A 20,464-nucleotide genomic window follows, 5' to 3' on the forward strand; every position below is an offset into this window, starting at 1 on the left:
CTTAAACTAATAGGTGGGCCCAAGCTGCAAAGACCGGATCCAGATCCAAACTTTTCCAAGTTGAAGAGTGGAGGTTCTGTTACAGGGTTTCAGTTCAACCCATTCACATCTAGATTTGTTCTAGGGAACAAAACCGTAAGGTGATAAGATGGGCTTTGTTCTGCTGAATATGAAAACATTTAATGTAGGATGTCTTTTGGTTAGGAAGATTTCGGCAACGAACTTACTGGAGTATTAAAGGACTTATGTAGGTGGCAAAGATATGCTGAGTTAATTCCACCAAAAATATATATCCTCGATAAACCATACAAAAATCATAGATGAAAATAAAATTTACTCCCTCTATGGCAGAGCAAAAGGTAAGCTAATGAGAATCTTAATTAATTCAGAACCTCTCTGTCTTGTGTTTCACTTTAATGCTCAAAGTCCAGCAGTCTGAGTCTTGGGACAACATTAAAGAACCAGCCGAGATGCTGGTGCAGTCCTTGCATGTTGTTATACTACCATCTACTGATAAAAGGATGCTACTTCTCTGAGATCTTATCTCCTGTCTTAGTCACCTTGATACAATGAGCAATATTTCAAGTCAATCAGGGCTAGAGAATGAGCTTTAACTGCCGCTTTAAACATCATCACCTCAAAGCTCTTCAGGTCAATGTGTCTGTATGTATTCATAGAGTAGTCAACAGCATGGGGCTGATAGTAAGGTATTATTTTCTCTTTCTTTACTGGCAAGAGAACCAAGAAAAAGTCAATTATCATCAAAAGCCTTTTCTGGGGTGTGGTGCCTTAATATAAATGATGAAATATTGAATCACCAAGTTTTAAAACCCTCCAGCCAACTGCGATGTGAACTAAATTATTTGTGTTAAATAGGAGTTTGAACCTGTGAGAGGTTGTGAGCACTCAGTTATGAACGGAATGAAGGGCAGTTGAGGGTGCTCAGCACTGTGTGATACTGCCACTGTCCTGTAGCAGGAGCTCAGCATCTGCAGGGATCAGGCCCTGCCATCAGTTAAATAAAATCCCAATCATCTTAGATGATTTATTCTGCCTGAATATGGAATCTACCGGCTTTGTGAGTAAAGAGGAAACCTAAGGAACTGTCACTGCCTCCGGCTTCAGCAATGTTTTCAGGAGGCGACAAATGTGGCATTTGGTTTTGCATCCAGCGCCCTTTTGATATGTACCTGAAATAGAAAGAGTAGCAAGCCCCTTTTATTTAAAATCAGTGTGCCATAATGACTTGGGGGCTAATTAGATACTGGTAATTAAGGAAAGCCTTTGCTCTGACTAAAGTTTTTTTCCAATTGCATTGTTGATCCAAGAAAGAAGACCATTCACCTTTACATTAGTTTAGTAGGAGAGAAATTAAATGTCAGTTTTATCTTGATTCATCACAACTCTTTAATCAATGTCAATGCATCAAATCCCCCTTGTCATTCCTGACCTATAAACCTAACATTAAGATCTGGTCTATACTAGGAAATTAGTTCAATATAACTACATCACTCAGGGTATAAAAAATCCACCCCCCTGAGCAACGCAGTTAAACTTGCCTTCTCCCATCAACCTAGCTACTGCCTCTTGGGGAGGTGGATAACCTACGGTGACAGGAGTACTTTGTTAGCTCACCTTCTATCTTTTAAAAAAAGAAAGAAAAAGTGCTGAAGACACCCTCCTTTTTCATGTAGAAAAGCAGCAGCAGGTGGGTAATAATGATTATTAAGATGAGTGACAAATTGGACTATGTTACAGTTAGGGCCCGATCCTTCAGCACTTCCCTTGCAGAAATGTAAAGACTAGAGATCCAGGCCCTTACTCTTATAAAGTGGTGATGGGATTTTATATTAGGAAAGAAAATAGCATCCAGCTGTCAGATTGTAGGAACAAAACAATTGTATTGTTCTGATGAAAGGTGCTAATGGTTGCCATGGGGTGTGGGGGTGTCTTGGATCTAAAGAAAAGGAGTACTTGTGGCACCTTAGAGACTAACCAATTTATTTGAGCATGAGCTTTCGTGAGCTACAGCTCACTTCATCGGATGCATACCGTGGAAACTGCAGCAGACTTTATATACACACAGAGAATATGAAACAATACCTCCTCCCACCCCACTGTCCTGCTGGTAATAGCTTATCTAAAATGATCATCAGGTTGGGCCATTTCCAGCACAAATCCAGGTTTTCTCACCCTCCACCCCCCCACACAAATTCACTCTCCTGCTGGTGATAGCCCATCCAAAGTGACAACTCTTTACACAATGTGCATGATAATCAAGGTGGGTCATTTCCTGCACAAATCCAGTTTCTCTCACCCCCTCACCCCCCTCCCAAAAACCACACACACAAACTCACTATCCTGCTGGTAATAGCTCATCCAAAGTGACCACTCTCCCTACAATGTGCATGATAATCAAGGTGGGCCATTTCCAGCACAAATCCGAACACTTCAATCTCTCTGGTCACGCAATCACAGACATGAAGGTCGCTATCTTAAAACAAAAAAACTTCAAATCCAGACTCCAGCGAGAAACTGCTGAATTGGAATTCATTTGCAAATTGGATACTATTAATTTAGGCTTAAATAGAGACTGGGAGTGGCTAAGTCATTATGCAAGGTAGCCTATTTCCCCTTGTTTTTTCCTACACCCCCCCAGATGTTCTGGTTTAACTTGGATTTAAACTTGGAGAGTGGTCAGTTTGGATGAGCTATTACCAGCAGGAGAGTGAGTTTGTGTGTGTATGGGGGTGTGGGGGGTGTGAGAAAACCTGGATTTGTGCTGGAAATGGCCCACCTTGATTATCATGCACATTGTGTAAAGAGTTGTCACTTTGGATGGGCTATCACCAGCAGGAGAGTGAATTTGTGTGGGGGGGTGGAGGGTGAGAAAACCTGGATTTGTGCTGGAAATGGCCCAACCTGATGATCATTTTAGATAAGCTATTACCAGCAGGACAGTGGGGTAGGAGGAGGTATTGTTTCATATTCTCTGTGTGTATATAAAGTCTGCTGCAGTTTCCACGGTATGCATCCGATGAAGTGAGCTGTAGCTCATGAAAGCTCATGCTCAAATAAATTGGTTAGTCTCTAAGGTGCCACAAGTCCTCCTTTTCTTTTTGCGAATACAGACTAACACGGCTGTTACTCTGAAACTTGGATCTAAAGACAATCACACACCTCATTACAGCCAATGGATGTGCCATGCACTCTCTTTCAGGCTCAACAGAAGGAGCAGGCAAGCCCATTTATGTAATAGAAAGCAGCTGCAAACTCTGTGGGCTACCATAAAAGGACTAAACCCAATGGCCAGGGCTGAGATAACCCAGATAGATTAACAGGGGTTTCCAAAGTTGCAGTCACAGGAGCTAGAAGATTGTCCGCAGCCTGCACAGGCTGGCACTCAGCAGGAAGCCAACAGAATTGAGAGTAGCTCTGGGTGGACATTTTTGGCCAAAACTTTTCTTCTGTGAAAAATGCAGAGTCAGCAACACCCAATGGTTTTGTGAATTTGTGATGGATTTGCATGTGGCCCACACCTTCCATCCACCAAAAAGTCAAAGCATTTTGACATGTTCCAAACAAAACATTTTTATTTTTTGAATCAAAACAACTTTTTGGTTCAAAAACTCCTTCAATTTAATTTTTAAAAAGCTGAAATCAAAACAAAACATTTGGGGTTGAATGAAATGTTTTGTTTGACGCAAAGTGAATGTTTATTATTATTATTTTTTGATTCACCAAACAATTTTTTAAATTGTTTTCAGGTCAACCTGAAACAATTTTTCTTCTTCAGAATTGCCAGCAAATTTTTCAGAATTGCCAGCAAATGAAACATCAAGTTCGGTCCCTCCTCTTTTCTGCCTGTGGCACATAGTTGTCTAGTCTGCTGTGGGGTGTAACAATAGTTTATTCTCACTTCAGTTGTTGGGTTAGTGTGCAGGTGCTGAGTGCTCTATGCTATAGAGGAAGTCAGACTAGAGATCTAGTAGTCCCATCCGGCCTTAAACTGTCTGACTCTAAGTTATTCGTACTGCTCCAGTTATGAGTGTGACCCTGAGAGGAAGCAAAGAGACAGAACCTCCTGGGCACAGTGCTTGCTGGAACAGCAAACTTTGGGATTTCCGAGCAAGGAACGTGCCCGGTGTTGCTTGTTTCTATTGTGTTCAGAGAAGTAGGCCTGTGTGGACAGTCTTTGTAAATAAACAAGATTATACCAAGAGTATACCTGACACCTATCACCCCCAATTTCTCATCCTCATGGAAACAACCCTGCAAAGCCTAACCTTCAACTCACTGCTCAAGTCAAAGGGGCATCCATACAACCTGTGAGCAAACTAATGATTACACCTTCTATTCCGACCCAGTGCTATTCCTGCACACACTTACTAACAGGAGTAGTCTCATCCCTTTAACCAGAGTCTGTTGACTTACATAGGATTACTCGTATGAGAAAGAGACTACTCATATGAGCAAGGAGCTGGAGGCTCAGGTCCCCTACATATAGAGCCATTGCGCCATTTAAAAAGAATGGACAGGGCAATGAGACTTTTATCCTGAAGTTTTTCATTTCAATTTTTTTTTTCAAAAACAAAATGAGGTATTTTCAGCAAAAACTAGGGTTTTTTGAAGAAACCTCTTCTCCTGGAGTTCACCTGTGGGCCGTTCAACTCCTTACTGCATCCAATATAAGCCAATGCCTAAAAGGCACAGCCTGGCCCTAGGTGGCTACAGTCAGGATACACGGTTGGATTTCACAGCTTCTGAACCTTCGCCCCTCCCCTGGACATGATGGGGAAGGGAGTCTTGCCTTGGGGTTAAGGCACTGGATTGGGACTCAGGAGATTGGGTTCAGTTTCAGTCTCTGCCACAGATTCTCTGTGTGACTGAAAGTCACTTAATCTCTCTGTGACTCATTCCCTCACCCTTTAAATTAGAGAGAATTTCTTAGCTCACTGGTGCATTGGGGGGTGCTGCCTGGTGATGGAGACGATATCAGACCGTACATAATGTTTGTATTTCTTTCATGTTACTTTATTTAGTGCATATGTTTTCTGGAGTACACTGTGACCTTGATTTATCAAGTCACTTAAGCACATCCTTAACTTTAAGCATATCAGTATCATAGAATCATAGAATCATAGAATATCAGGGTTGGATGGGACCTCAGGAGGTCATCTAGTCCAACCCCCTGCTCAAAGCAGGACCAATCCCCAATTAAATCATCCCAGCCAGGGCTTTGTCAAGCCTGACCTTAAAAACTTCTAAGGAAGGAGATTCTACCACCTCCCTAGGTAACGCATTCCAGTGTTTCACCACCCTCCTAGTGAAAAAGTTTTTCCTAATATCCAACCTAAACCTCCCCCACTGCAACTTGAGACCATTACTCCTTGTCCTGTCCTCTTCCACCACTGAGAATAGTCTAGAACCATCCTGTCTGGAACCACCTCTCAGGTAGTTGAAAGCAGCTATCAAATCCCCCCTCATTCTTCTCTTCTGCAGACTAAACAATCCCAGTTCCCTCAGCCTCTCCTCATAACTCATGTGTTCCAGACCCCTAATCATTTTTGTTGCCCTTCGCTGGACTCTCTCCAATTTATCCACATCCTTCTTGTAGTGTGGGGCCCAAAACTGGACACAGTACTCCAGATGAGGCCTCACCAATGTCAAATAGAGGGGGATGATCACGTCCCTCGATCTGGTCGCTGTGCCCCTACTTATACATCCCAAAATGCCATTGGCCTTCTTGGCAACAAGGGCACACTGCTGACTCATATCCAGCTTCTCGTCCACTGTCACCCCTAGGTCCTTTTCCGCAGAACTGCTGCCTAGCCATTCGGTCCCTACTCTGTAGCTGTGCATTGGGTTCTTCCGTCCTAAGTGCAGGACCCTGCACTTATCCTTATTGAACCTCATCAGATTTCTTTTGGCCCAATCCTCCAATTTGTCTAGGTCCCTCTGTATCCTCTCCCTGCCCTCCAGCGTATCTACCACTCCTCCCAGTTTAGTATCATCCGCAAATTTGCTGAGAGTGCAATCCACACCATCCTCCAGATCATTTATGAAGATATTGAACAAAACTGGCCCCAGGACCGACCCCTGGGGCACTCCACTTGACACCGGCTGCCAACTAGACATGGAGCCATTGATCACTACCCGTTGAGCCCGACAAACTAGCCAGCTTTCTACCCACCTTATAGTGCATTCATCCAGCCATACTTCTTTAACTTGCTGACAAGAATACTGTGGGAGACCGTGTCAAAAGTTTTGCTAAAGTCAAGATACAATACATCCACTGCTTTCCCTTCATCCACAGAACCAGTAATCTCATCATAGAAGGTGATTAGATTACTCAGGCATGACCTTCCCTTGGTGAATCCATGCTGACTGTTCCTGATCACTTTCCTCTCATGTAAGTGCTTCAGGATTGATTCTTTGAGGACCTGCTCCATGATTTTTCCCACTTAAACTTCACTTAAAGTTAAGCTTAAGCTTAAACACCTTGCTGATTTGAGCCTTGGTGCCCGGCAAAATTCTAATCTTGCTGATAGCTGATGACATAGAAATCTTCCTAGTGTATGTATTATCATCCTGTGTTTTGGGGCCAGATCATAAAGGCATTTGTGTGCAGCAATGCCTAACCAAAATGGGCTGATTTAAGGGGGCTGAAGGAACGCTTAGCTCAGAAGTTCCTGGCTTGGGTTACTAGCACTCAGAGCCTGCAAAGTCTATTTCAATGTCAGTGTATTGTTTTTATTCCCTTTATCAAATTGGCTCTAACTTGCAGTGATCTTTTTGTCCTCTTGTCACCCCATCTCCCTGATATAAAGATTCCCTTTGCTGAATTGTTTTGCTGTTTGGATCAAAAATAGCTACTGGTACAATAATTATCCATCTTTTAAAAATCTTTGCTAACTCGCAGTGAAATCAGGCCTGCGACAAGCTACCACTTCTTTTACTGTCCTTGGGCTGGGGAATCCAGTCAAGACTCTTCGACTCCACAGTGAGTTTAGACAGAATAATTCAGGACTTGTGCTCCAAAGGAGGCCACCAAGTTTCCGGGAGGGACAGCCACTGGTTTCCACCAGAGACCTGTCTATATTAGCACTCTCACAGGAGGAGCAGTACCAATGGGAAATTTTAGTGATTAAAACTAGTATAAATAAGGGCATATTTACAGCCAATTTTTCAAAGGGATGGCTTCTGCTTGCATGCAGTGTTACACACACAAGCATTTTTGAGTGCTGTTACTGACATAAAGGTGATAGCTTTTCAGTGTGTAAAGTCTATGTGTCAAAATGGGACATCTGTAAATTTAACACTGGTAACTCTCTGCCTTTGGAAGCCATGTTTCACTGCAGTACTTCCTCTTTTTATGCAAAGAAGTTGTTGCCATTTACACTTCATATTAAGAGTTGTCTGAAGAGACTAGGGTTAGGTATAGCATTTGGTTTTGCAAAACCTATCAGGTTGGAGGTTTCCAAATCAAAGTAGGTTTGGGTCCAGATTCCCTTATATCCAAAACACCAATGTTTAAAGCAGCAGATGGTGGGGAGAATGTCCAGATAAAATGTATCTTTGAATCTATCCTAGGGTTTTCTATGGTGCTCATCATCATAGTATCTAAGCCCTGCACAGGAAGTCCATAGTGGAATTTATTGAGTATTTTGATCTCACTCTACCCAACTTCTAGGAGGAAAGATTCTGGCTTGTGCCTCTCTCTATGATATTTCATACTAATTACACAAAGGCATAGACTCACTAGTGACAAAGGAAGTGAATGAGACAGCCTGGATAATTTTACGCATCACTGTAGTAATGCAATGTAAAATCAAAGGAGAATCAAATCTCACCATTCAGGGTTCCAGTGGTATACCTCCAGGAGTCAGCTGAGCATTACCCCCAAACAACCCTCCTCATGTACAGCACTGCAAAATTGGTTTGATGTACTGATGGTTTTGTTATCTCACTCTTATGCACCATGTTTTGACCCCTGTCCGAGGCACAATATTTATTAGTAATATTCATGTTTTACAGCAGTGCTTAAGGGGCCAACTAAGAATGGACCTCATTGTGCCAGGCACTGTTTAAACACAGAGGAGTAGACAGTCCCTACCCAGTATCCTACTAAAGGGACAAATGCTCTGATCCCTTCATGTTAGTCCAAGTAAGCAGCAATAATTCCCACAGGAAATGGTAGATAACTCACTATGAATTCAAAAGCTTCTGAGAACCACAGTCCCTGGGCCTGCAGGAAGAGAGAGATTCACGAAAGTTAACTTTTGCGGGGGGGTGGGTGGGGGGTAGATTAAGTGGCAACAAAAACCAACCCCATGACCTTTCACTGGCACTGACAATCACCCTTGACATATTGCCTTTAACCACTGTACCAAATGCCAGGATTTGGTTCACCAGGAATTCATTTGTCAGGGTCATGCCCAGAGTGCCAGGCCACTCTGAACAGGATTTCCAACCCCAAGCATTCATAAGTTGTGCCCCAAGAAAGATGAGATTCTTTTAAAAGCATACATGTTGTGTTCTTTTCATTCGCCTTCTGGTTCCTGAGTCTGTGGGGTACACTGGCTTCCCATTTTTAAGTTTTTCTCTACAATCACGAGGCTGGAAACTTTTTTTAAAAAGAGAGAGAGCTGAGATTCCCATTCATTCTCTTGATTCCAGCAGCTCTCGCTTTAAGCAAAAGACTCAGTGTTGTAAGACTCATGATAAAATTGCCAGAGTCAGCAGCACTGTAAGCAATGGCCTGTATGGACTAAGGCTTTCTGGGTATGTGCTATTGGACAGCCCCCGGCCTGGCATTGGCGGTGAACAAAGCTTACTTTGGGATCCCTATATGGCCTGCACTTGTGAAAGCTAGAATTATCTTTGGCCTGCAGTAGAGGCTGTACGGGTCTGCAAAGTTGGAATCTTGTATTAAGGCTTTGTTTTGCTGCTGCCTTGTAATATGGGGCCTTTATCTGCAAGTGCCCTTGTGGGGCAGGATGGGGAGCTACACCACCCAACTCCATCCCCCTAATGCCACCACACCCAATTCTGTGTTCTTCAAGTCCTTGTTATGACCCAGCCTTCTGGCCGAGTCTTGGTCCCCTTCCGGATAATGGGAAGTCAGAAATTCTGTAGCTCTAGTGTGGGGTCTCTCTGGGTTTAGAGCCTTCATCTCCAAAGTCCTTGGCTGGAGTAGGTAGGGGAACCAGGCCCACGCTCTCCACTGGGTTCCAGCTCAGGGACCTTAGTTGGAACAGCCGGAATTAATCCTTCGGAGTTCCATGCTGCTCCCAGAGCTACCTCCTGCCTCTCCTCTTCAATAGGCTTCCCCAGCCTCTTGCACTGCTTCTCCCTCTCTGGCACGTTGGCTTCACAGGCAGCTTCTCACCATTCTACTGGCGGGATCCTCTTTGCAATCTCTCTGCCTCTCTGTCAGCCACCTTTCTCCTCAGGAGTCCACCCTCTGACTAAGGGCCTTAACCTTCTATCATACCCAGCTGCTTCCCTGCCTCATTAACTAACTCAGTGAGTTAACTACTCCCCGGTGAACCTGAGCAGTCTCATTCCCCCTTGTGGAGCCTGTCAGAGGCAGGCTGGGCTCCTGACCCCCTCAGAGGGCCAGCTACCCTCTGACATGCCCCTTTAAGAGTGTGGTGTATTTTGAAACCTCCCACGGCTGCTGATCTGAAGCAACCTTTGCTCTTTTTTGACATTAACTAGGCCTAAAGCATTGATGAGATGAGAATATGGGCCCGTTTTTCTGCTGCACCTCCCCAGAGTCCCAGCCCAGAAGGCAAGAGACTTTAACAGATTTGGCTGCCTCAGGGGACCAACATCCCAGCTGGCTGCTCAAACCTAAAGGAATTTCCCCACAGCTACCAATAGGCTGAACATTCCTCCTACCCCGAGCTATTCCACCAGCATGGTGGGGCAGTGTAGAGGGTAGGATTGGGGCCGCCCCTGCATCACCCTTGTGCTAGGGGTAACCTCTGGGTATTGTTTCCAACCCCTTTAAGGCTCCTTTTTACCCAGAGTGACAAAGGGTGGCAGAACCGGTCACCCTGCTGCCTAGCACATTGGAGACTAGAGCCTTGACCCTGCCTATACCCCACTCACTTCCACAGGCCATGCCGGGAGGGCAGCAGCCAAACCAAGATCCAGGTAACCCTAACACAGCCACTCAGTGGGGCATAGATTCATAGATTTTAAGGCCTGAAAGGACCATTAGGTCATCTAGTCCTACATAATGCAGGCCATAGAATTTCACCAAGTTACCCCTCTCCTGAGCCCAGTAACTTAATCATATGGGATGACTTCCTCCTCACTCCTCCCCAGCCCCATTAGGGCTAGTTGCAATCTAGCCCTGCCATGCTGAGTGTCCTCACTGTAAAACAATGCAGCTTTGTTGTTTTAAAGAGGTTAAAGGATACGAAAGTTCTTAAAACAGGAAGGCTGCTGATCTGAACCTCAGAAACCTCTGGGATCCACCCACCACTAGTTAGCAATTTTCTTCCAACTGGCCTCCTTTTCTTTCCTCAGGTATCACACAAATCGCTGGTCCTCTGTTAAAAAGAGAACAAAACGAAGCGTCCCCCACCTTCAAATCTGGAATAGCGCTTTAAACTCGGATGAAACTACGCTTGATCTACCACAGCGCTCTAGACAGGGTGTGTGTGACATTTTGATTTTGCTACACTTCATAAACCTGCTAGTGCAGGTGAAGGGTGCAGTAAATATGAAAGCCACCAGAGCGGAACACCCTTTGATTCTTTGTTTATCACAGACTAATTAAAACAAAAAGCACACCATAACTCAACCCTTTAATGTAGGTTACCAGATGTGTTGTTACTTAACCATACTTGCTGGGAAGCCCATATATAATAACTATATTATTTAGCAAAGTGGTGCTGACCCAATTAAAGGTGTGCCCCTTCTTTAATAACACACTCTGTATCTTAAGGTGTTTTAACAACTAAGGAAATGTTCTCCTGGAGCACCCATGGAAAAAAATTAGTGGGTGCTTAGCACCCACCGGCATCCAAGCTCTCCCATTCCCCCCAGCACCTCCTGCCAGCCAGCAGCCCTGTCGATCAACTCTTCCCCCTCCCTCCTAGCACCTCCCGCCCACCGTGGATCAGCTGTTCCACGGCGTGCAGGAGGCACTGGGAGGGAGTGGGAGGAGCAGGGACGGGGCGCACTCAGGAGCGGGGGTGGAAAGAGGCGGGGAAGAGGCGGGGCAGGCGCAGAGCAGGGGCAGAAAGAGGTGGGGTGGGGCATTGGGGGAAGGGGTGGAGTGGGTGGAGTGGGGGCAGGGCTTGGGGCTGAGCAGAGGTTAAGCACCTCCCAGGACAACTGAAAGCCAGCACCTGTGGTTCTCTATCCTTAATCTATGCATTCATGTTATCATCCCAGGAGTAAAAAGAAAAGGAGTACTTGTGGCACCTTAGAGACTAACCAATTTATTTGAGCATGAGCTTTCGTGAGCTACCGCTAATAGTGAGCTGTAGCTCACTAAAGCTCATGCTCAAATAAATTGGTTAGTCTCTAAGGTGCCACAAGTCCTCCTTTTCTTTTTGCGAATACAGACTAACACGGCTGCTACTCTGAAACATCCCAGGAGTGTAACTTAGCACATATCATATACTTGCACAATAAATGACTTTACAACATTAGTACTAACAACAGGCAAGCCCCCAAAGGAAAATTAAAATGTCTTGAATTAAGTGTCCCAAATAAGCCAGACAGGTCCACAATGCCAAACTGGTCCAGATAAAATAGGAACCAACTAAACCTTCACCCAGAATTCAAATTGAACTCCAATCCTTGTGGAGGTTTAAAACAATAAAGATGTGGGTGTTTATTTTCATACACTTCTTGGTTTCGGACAAGACGTGAAACAGAAAGGCTATTCTTAGAGTTGGTTGCACATGTCTAGACCAGAGAATGTTGGTTATGTTTGAAACCAACCAGCTGAACATTTTAAGATTTTCCTGTCGTTAATTTCAACCTGTTGTCAAGCACTTTTTCAATCCACATGACAATGGCTTTCCATTCTAGTCTTCACTATCGCTCCAATATCTCTCATGGGGGTGCCATTTTCAAAAGTGCTCCACATTGGTTTAACTCTGGTCCCACTGAAGTCACCGTTGACATCGGTGGGACCAGAGTTAGACCAAAGCTGAATGCTTTTGAAAACCCCACCTTGTTGTACTGGGTGAACACACATTGCAAACGGTAAATCTCCTTTAATCAGCACTCCTTTAAGGGGAGACCACTGCAGACTACCCTATTTTTAGTTTAGCTAGTACATTTAGAAAAGCTAAGTAGATAACAAAGAAATATACTGAAAAGAGTTGTAGATTTGGTTTAGATAGAGATACAGAACACGATGGTATCTCACACACAAACAGAATATTCTTACAATGTAGAAATTATCTTTGGCTAAAAAGATGGCCCAGCCCAGCATCTGCAGTGGATTGAAGGGATGGGTTTTCTATCTCAGATGTAATTAACACTTTTGCAATATTTCCTCTGAGTTCACCAAGGCCAGTCAATGAATCTGACTAATAGGAGGAGAAGCTTTTAACCCCTGGGCTGCCAGACACCTAAATACATCCTTAACCACATTTATTTGGCTGTCAGGCGAAAAGAAAGGCAGCAGATTCAGGGTTAAGCATTGTTCCTGTCATGATTGCCCTGAACTTGCCCAGTTAAATTGCAACAGCATGGGTCTCCATAATTATCTAATTGTTAGTGTTGTGCCTTTACGTAATTTATGATGTAGCATTAAAGTCTGACCTCTGGTTTGAAATGAAGTGCAGTATTGCTGACATCCAAGCTCAAATTAGTAGGTAAGTAAGCACCCAATTAATGATTATGCTACTGAGCTTTCATTTCAATCTGACCATACTGCTCCACTAATCAGTTTTCTAAGCCTTTCACCTTCCCCATAACTAATAAGCATTTCTCCAGCTTTTTACGTCTGCAAATGCCTTGTTATCCTCATAAAATGATGCCTCCAGTGATTCCTGCATTAAGCTGCTGGCCCAGTGATGCTCTTCCAGCTCTCTAGTCTTTATTGCCAACAAAACCCAAGGCAAGCTGGATGGGCAGCGACGGCCAGACTGGCTCCCTTCCTTCCCTTCCCTCTGCAGCTCTAATTAATCTTATAATCAAGAATCAGTTATCTGGGAACAGTGAGCATACAAATCTGATCCCAGTTATGCCAATGGAAACCTGGGGTAATTCCAATGAAGTTGCTTTGGATTCAAGAGAACAGAATTTGGCCCTAGAAATTTGAATATTTCTATTTGGGGAGTCTTAAAATCTCAGACAAAGGGGTTGAATTTAGAACCATACTGTGTAGCTAACTAAATTCTGTCATATTAACAAACATATAGAAATGAGCACAGGTTGGGAGTCAGAAGATCCTGAGTTCTAACCCCAGTGCAGTCCCTGAGCCATTGTCTGACGCTGGGCAAGTCACTTCACCCTGCTGTCTCAGTTTCCCAACCTCTGAAATGGGGATAACAACACTTCTCCACTTAATTCCCAGAAGAGTGTGAGGATTAATTAGGTAATGTCTGTACAGGGCTCTGAATATGTAAAGTACTATAAAAATGCAAAGTAGTATTATTTGCTTCACCATGATCATGGCAGTCACTGTATTACATTGCAAATGTGATGAATGTGGGAGATATCTGCCATATTTTTATGACTATTATGGGACCCTCTGTTTGTTGGTCATTGGTTGCTTCCTAAAGGATAAGTGAGGGTTAAGCCAGTCTTCAGTGGTTTTTGTCTGCAGGAACCAAAGTCAAGGGGTTGAGATAGCCCAGTCACCAGTGCTTAACTGACAATACAGGTGTCAAGGCCTTTGAAGCTTTGTCTCTTTCCAAGTTGGGCAAAACATCCCCTTGGCTTGTGACAAGTGGGGAGTACGGGGCGGGGCGCAGTATGTGTATGCAGAGTAAAACAGTCCATGAAGCTCAAGAAAGACGAGGAGTCAGGGTCTACAGAGAAGCAGACTGTAACACATTCCCCAGAAGCGTGGGGGTGCCAGGGGAAAGTGCTGAGGTACCTGAGGGAAATGCTAAGCTTAGGTAAGAAAATATCTGTATAGGCTTTTTGTTATGTTAACTTTTTTCTCACTGATGGCTACATTCCTAGAGAAAAATAAATGATACTTTGTTTTAACGAATTTCTTCAGTGCTACTGCGTTTTGTACTGCTCATAGCTCCCAAGGGGAAGTCTAGAGTAGGGGCTAACCCCAGTTTAACCTGCTGTAGAAACACAGCTGGTGAACTGGGCTGCTGTAGCTTGGGGACCACGTCTAAAAGTGGGGTGAATCATGGGATTCCAATCTGTGGGAAGTGCAGGCATGGGGTCTGTCAATAGAAAGTGGTGCCCACAGGCAGACTGAGAGAAAGAGGAGGAGGAAAACAGATCAATGCTGCTGCTAAAACAATCTTATATTGCAACTACGAGTAATATCAACAAGCTTCACCAGTCAGTGAAGATATGGTTGGGCAGGGACTCGGAGGATTGGTTCCCTCTCCACATCACCTTCACCCTAACTTGGACTAATGCAGTATCTGACTTATTCTTTCTAGAGATGGGCCCAAGGTACTAAGTTTGGATCCAGAGGCAAAGTTTAGAGATGTCTAACCCCAGACTTTGGTTTGCTTCACTCCAGGGTTGAGGAGAGTGGGGGACAGGTGGGACTACTGTACCAGGAACCCTAGCTCCAGGGAACCACCAAAATATCTGAAATATCTGTGTAAAAATAAAGTGAAATGGGAAAGGGTGGGGCCTCAGCAAACATGATGTACTAGGGTGCCAAATTTCTCTCAACGCATCTGTCACACTATAACAACAGGGGTGAATAGCAAGGACCCAACTTAGATCTGAACTTCCTCATGCTTCAGGTTTTGTTCTGATGGGAGTTTAAGTTTGGGACATCTCCCTAATTGTTTCCTAAAAGAAAGTAGTATTTACATGGACAAGGTGAGAACTAGGATGTGGATTTCTGAAAGGGATGGGGTATGTGTATCGATTCAGAGCAATGAAGAGTCCAGAAGGAATTAGTAACGAAATAAGAAATGATTCTAATAAGAACTGCATAAGCTGTGGAGAAAATTCCATACTTTTCCTCAGAACTCCATATACATGGGAATCTCCAGCAGGATATCACATTCAAACAATGAAACACCAGTTCAGAAGCCTTACCTCAATCCGATCAATCTCTCACTGGCTGATAATGCTCTGAGGGCATGGCACAGTTTGTAGCTGATTCTGAAAGCTGCTAGCCTTCCATGGGTGTCAGTCACACACACAATGGTACTGAGGATTCAACACATTCTCTGTCAGTAACTACAGGAGCCAGCTTATACAATTGCCCGTATGTTTTTTCAGTGACACTAATGAATACCCAGGTGGATTGGGGGCTGGGCTGCCCACTCCTTTCTTACAAAATTACCACAAATTTAAAAAAAAATAATAAGGAACCTATAAGGACTTAAGTCTGGATTTCATAGCCACCCTTGTCCTGGCTGAGTCAACAAAAAAGCTCTCTGACTGACTAATTGGTGAGCCACTGTGCCTTCTGCCAGTTGTGCCTTCAGCTTTCATTCGGAGCTAGTCAGAGGAGATTTGGGAATGTTTTAAATTATTGATGAAGAAAGGAAACCTATCCCTGAGATGCCTTTGGCAAACTCTTAATATGCTAGAGTTTAGTTTTGCAAAGACAATGCTCAGGCTGTCACTCTCTCACCCATTTTCTGTAGTTATCAAGCTACAGCTTCTGATTAAGACGATTCAGCACTAGGCAAATGGGATATGCATCATTTAACAGCTCAGAAAGTTTTTAGATACGCCATCCTCTGTGCCAAAATCTGCAAGCTCTCTCCACTCACAGACCTTCCATTGATGTCAAGAGTACGAGGGCTTGCAGGATTGGGCCCAAAGTGGTTAACTTATATGGTTCAAGAAGAACTGAATAGCTATGTAACGTTCCTTGGGTCTCAGGGCCAGGGTGCCCGTTTGGCAGAAGCAGAGAAATCAATGCCCGTGATGGGTGGGTCGATCAGGCATCCTGGTTCACAGCTGAGCCACTGGGCAACTGGTAGCTCTGGCCTCCTGGACAGGGGCTAAGCAAGTAAGCCATCTGTGGCTCAGGCCTCCTGGCCTAGGGGTTAGCACTCATTCAGCCCCAAGTGTGGAACTGAGGAGTAGGGGACCGCAGGCCTGCCCTGCTCAACCAGGTCCCAGCCCAGGGCCCTAGAAGTGATGGGTAGTCCCGCCACAGGGTCAGCGGCGAAGCCTGGGGTCGCTGCCTTGTTCCCCGGCAACAGCACCAAGTCAATGTCTCGAGTCCCTGGGATACTTCCTACCGGTGTCTGCAGGGACTGTTCTGCGGCCGCTGGAGCCTGGTTCCTCATCTCCGTGTCGAGCGGGTCACTCTCCGCTTCCCCTCTGGGTCTCTCCGTCTCCTGGGACAGCGGCTGCCCCTCTCTCCAGGTTGGCTCAGGAGAGTCGTCACCCACCACACCCGGTCAAGGGCTCTGCTGGTGCTTCAGCTCCCTGGGAAGGATCTGCTCTGTCCCAGAACGAGGCCACTCTGCCTTACGACAAACTATTATTTATATAGCACCAGTAACATGTTAGGCACCATACAGAAAAGAATGAGAACAGGGTCCTTCCCTGAAGATCCTACATGAATAAAATATGTAAGAGGGAGGGAAGAGGTGAGATAAAAAGCAGTCAAGAGAGTGCCAGGAGTTTGGTTTGAATTTTAGAGAAGAGTTCTGCCTGTCAGTAAAGGGACAATTAGGGTCTCAGGCCTATTTGGAATGATAATGGGGAAACTGACTGTTCACTGCATAGCAATCAGACATTCCTTCTTCTCTCCTTTCCCCGTTTATAAGTGGAGTTTTAGCCAACATTCAAACCTTACAAAGCTCTAGTTAAAGCTCCTAATTACCACCTCCACTGATCAAATCCCCAAGCCAGCCCAAACACATCCGGGTTATAGTTGTGTCAAACTCTTCACATCAGGCCAGTTAACTGAGAGTTTGTCAAAGTTGGATGAGCTTTCAGCAAAGTCAAAGTGAATTTCATATGAATCTGGGCTAAGTTTGGCATGAAGTTAGCAAATCTAGGAGGGTTAAGGTGGAAACCAAGCAAAACACAGTGGTTAGAGCTGTTTTAATTTTGGGTGTCATGAGAGCTTGAACCCCCAGAGCAAAGGTCTGGAGATGCAAACCCCAGCTGAGTGAAACTAAAACAATAAATGTTGCTCACAAACCCCTGCTAAATTACTCACAGGTAATTTGTTCTGCCAGATCTTCCTGACTGTCGTCATCTCAGCATCTGCAAGTCTACCTACATTCACATATGACCCTCATGACCCCACTGTAATATATGAGCACCTCACAATTACTAAAGGACTTTATTCTCACAGTACTCCTGTGAGGGAGGGAGGGAAGGATTATTCCCATTGTATAGACTGAGTAATTGAGGCAAAGGGTAGATTAAATGACTTGCCCAAGGTCAGACAGGAAGTTTATGAGTGAATCAGGAATTGAACCCAGGTCACTGAGTCCCACTCTAGTGCCCCATCTACTAGACCTTGTTTAATAAGTGTCTTTTCCATTCTTTCAAGTCCTCACAAGCAATGGATCCAAACACTTTCATTCACAATCTGTGTGAAGAGTAGCCCACCAAGATATGTACAGGCCACTGCTTCATGAAGACATGTTTACCTGGACAAGGACACACTTCCATAGTTCTGACAAAGAGTGATATAGTCTGACTTACTCTCTAACCTGTGGATTCTGTGAGTGTCGATGCCAAATAAAGTGTGTTTTTTCAGCTGGTTCGCTGTTCCGGACATTCATTAATCTCCCATCTTTTAATATCCATTAGTGTACATTAAGCTAAAAAGATAGATTTGGAGCAGGGATCCCATTCTTCTTGTCTTTTCTAATTTTCTGTTCTCAGAGGAAGTTTATATTTTTCAGCCTCAAGGGGATGAAGTTAGCCCCAAAGTGGCTGTCTGCTTGACAGATCAGCTATTTTCTCTTTTTCACCAGCTGGGTTATTATTAGAACTGGCAGAATAATTCATATTGAATAATTTGACACCTCTTTTTCTGTTCACATATCGCAAGTTTCTCAAGTTTATTTGATATTCAAAATTATTCACCATAGAATTTCTGCCAATAACTCCCAAAAGGACATTATCAGTACAATCACAACACATTCCTTTTTCTTCTATGAGAAAATCCTTTAACTGAAGTAAGAGTTGGACGTGTGAATAATTCCTGACCTAAAGGAGATACTCATCATCCACAGCCTTTTCCCATGGGTACCCGTTAGAGACATAACCTAAACTACTGCAAAGTTTGTATCCAGAATTGGGTCTGAATCTAAATTTACTTAGAGTTTGAGGAACATCCGTTTCAGCTTCCTGGTTCATGGGTGTATAAGAAAAAAATCTTGCTAGATTTTGGTCTTCTTAATATGCTATTTAAGACACTGGAATTCTTTTTCCCTGCCCCTCCATTATTCAGTTGAGCTGGATGGGAACTTTTCAAAAACACATTGTTTCATTGGAAAATGCCTTTCCATCAAAACAGAGACTTTTCGCAGAAATGTTTCAGTTTCTATGCAACTTTCTACTGGAAGGTTTCTGGGGAGGAATTTATGGTCAAAACAAGACAGCACAAGAGATCCGAAATAACTAATAGCCTTGTAGTTAGGGTAATGATGTGGGAGACCCTGGTTCATATCTGGCAGACCAGGGACTTGAACCCTGGTCTCCTATAAACTAATAGAGGTGGCTGGAAAACAAAACTGCTGTTTTGTGGGGGGGGGGGGGTGGATGAGTATCCTAACCACTGGATTACTGGTATCTGTTTCTCTCTGTTTTTTCGTACAAAAAATTCAAATGGTCTTGGTATTGTTCCACCTCAGAACGAAACCAATTACCAAAAACTCTTTTTTTTCCCTTGTGAAATAGAATTTTTGTTTTCTGGCTACCCCTATTATTTCTCTTGTTTACCTTAGGTGAAATTCACCTCTCTGGAGAGGATGTGGATCACTAAGCTAATGTACCCCTTAAGCCTTATTTTGAATGATTAAGTGTGACTCAAATGGTGCATCAACCTTGTTTTGGGTCTTGATCAAGGGCATTTTTTTCCTTTGTGCATTTGATATCATATTGTGTGTGGTCAGTTTCACTCTATATTGTGGTCAGTTAGTCAGTCAGTTTCCACTCTTGCCCGCTACTTGTCCACTCAAGCTTTCACAAAACTTCAGAGATAGAAAAAACAGTAAAAAAAAACTCACAAAAAAACCAGTAAAATGTGATGCCTAAAATGGTAAAATGGGTAAATGGATAAAATACTAAAATAGGTACCTAGCCCATAGGATAAAACACATATTACAAAAAGTTGACGTATAAATACAACCATCCAACCTCAGCTACTCCTTCCTCAATTGAAGGACAAATGGACACTTTTCATTTCTGTAAAAGATCAAGTGCTCTCAAACCCGCCATTAGTGATGCACTTGAAATGAATCTGCTCTTGCAAACTAGAGATCGTTTCAAGTTGTATAATTTTGATCTGGATCTAGACTTCCCTAAAGTTGGCATCTGTTGAGATCTAGAGTTTTGATTTGTGCCCCTCTCCAGTGTAAACCAGCACCTCTGCAAATCAGCCCCTTAATGGTGAGCACTACTTTCACAAACACAATTCCCTCATCCCTTGCTGAAATAATGACCTCCTTACTGGGCAGCAAAACTATGTATGCCATTGAAAAAAAATCAACATTTCCCAACCATTATACATATTGGTATCTCATCTACTGAAATCTATTTCTGAACAGAAAATTAATGTGATATCTCAACATGGTATCTCAGTTGGCAAATGTCAACTTTTCAATGGCAGACAATTAACGCTGCTCCTTTGTTCTTGGAAAACGTTGCACCCTTTTCAAGACACCTAAACCTACGTGCAGAATGATAGCATTGCCACCGTTAAATCTTTAATCACAAAGATTGGTTAAAAGCCAATACTAAGTTAAACATATTGGCATAATATGCTGAATAATATGTAACGTCCTGCAGAACAGAAATATATGTTCTTGGTCCATCACAACTTTAAAGTACAACTTTAAGAAACAGCATGAGACGTATATGCCCAATAGTAACCTGCTGTGCAAAGTCAGAACATCTCTTTATATCTATAATCTATATCTGTCCCTATATAGCTTTATTCAAAGTTCTGATGCCACACACACCTATTATAAACACACAGTAAACAAACTCATCATGAGCTCCTGGCATTTACATAGTATATCTAGGTAGTAACCTGGACTCAACTATCCCTCAAACACAATACATGACATTCACGTTGAGAGAAATGCTTGAAGCAGGTTTCTTCTTCAGGACAAATTGC

General features: G+C 43.6%; 1 protein-coding gene across 1 annotated transcript in view; it reads right to left on the reverse strand.

Annotated features, from left to right (window-relative positions):
- Positions 1-552: 552 nt before the first annotated feature.
- LOC142073335 (uncharacterized) overlaps positions 553-20,464 on the reverse strand; it is a 145,954-nt gene continuing 126,042 nt past the window's right edge. The window contains exon 5 of the mRNA XM_075132771.1: positions 553-728. Coding sequence (XP_074988872.1) covers positions 553-728 — 176 coding nt within the window. The remainder of the gene's footprint in view (positions 729-20,464) is intronic.

Source organism: Caretta caretta, chromosome 10, assembly GCF_965140235.1.
Source record: "Caretta caretta isolate rCarCar2 chromosome 10, rCarCar1.hap1, whole genome shotgun sequence".
NCBI lineage: Eukaryota > Metazoa > Chordata > Testudines > Cheloniidae > Caretta > Caretta caretta.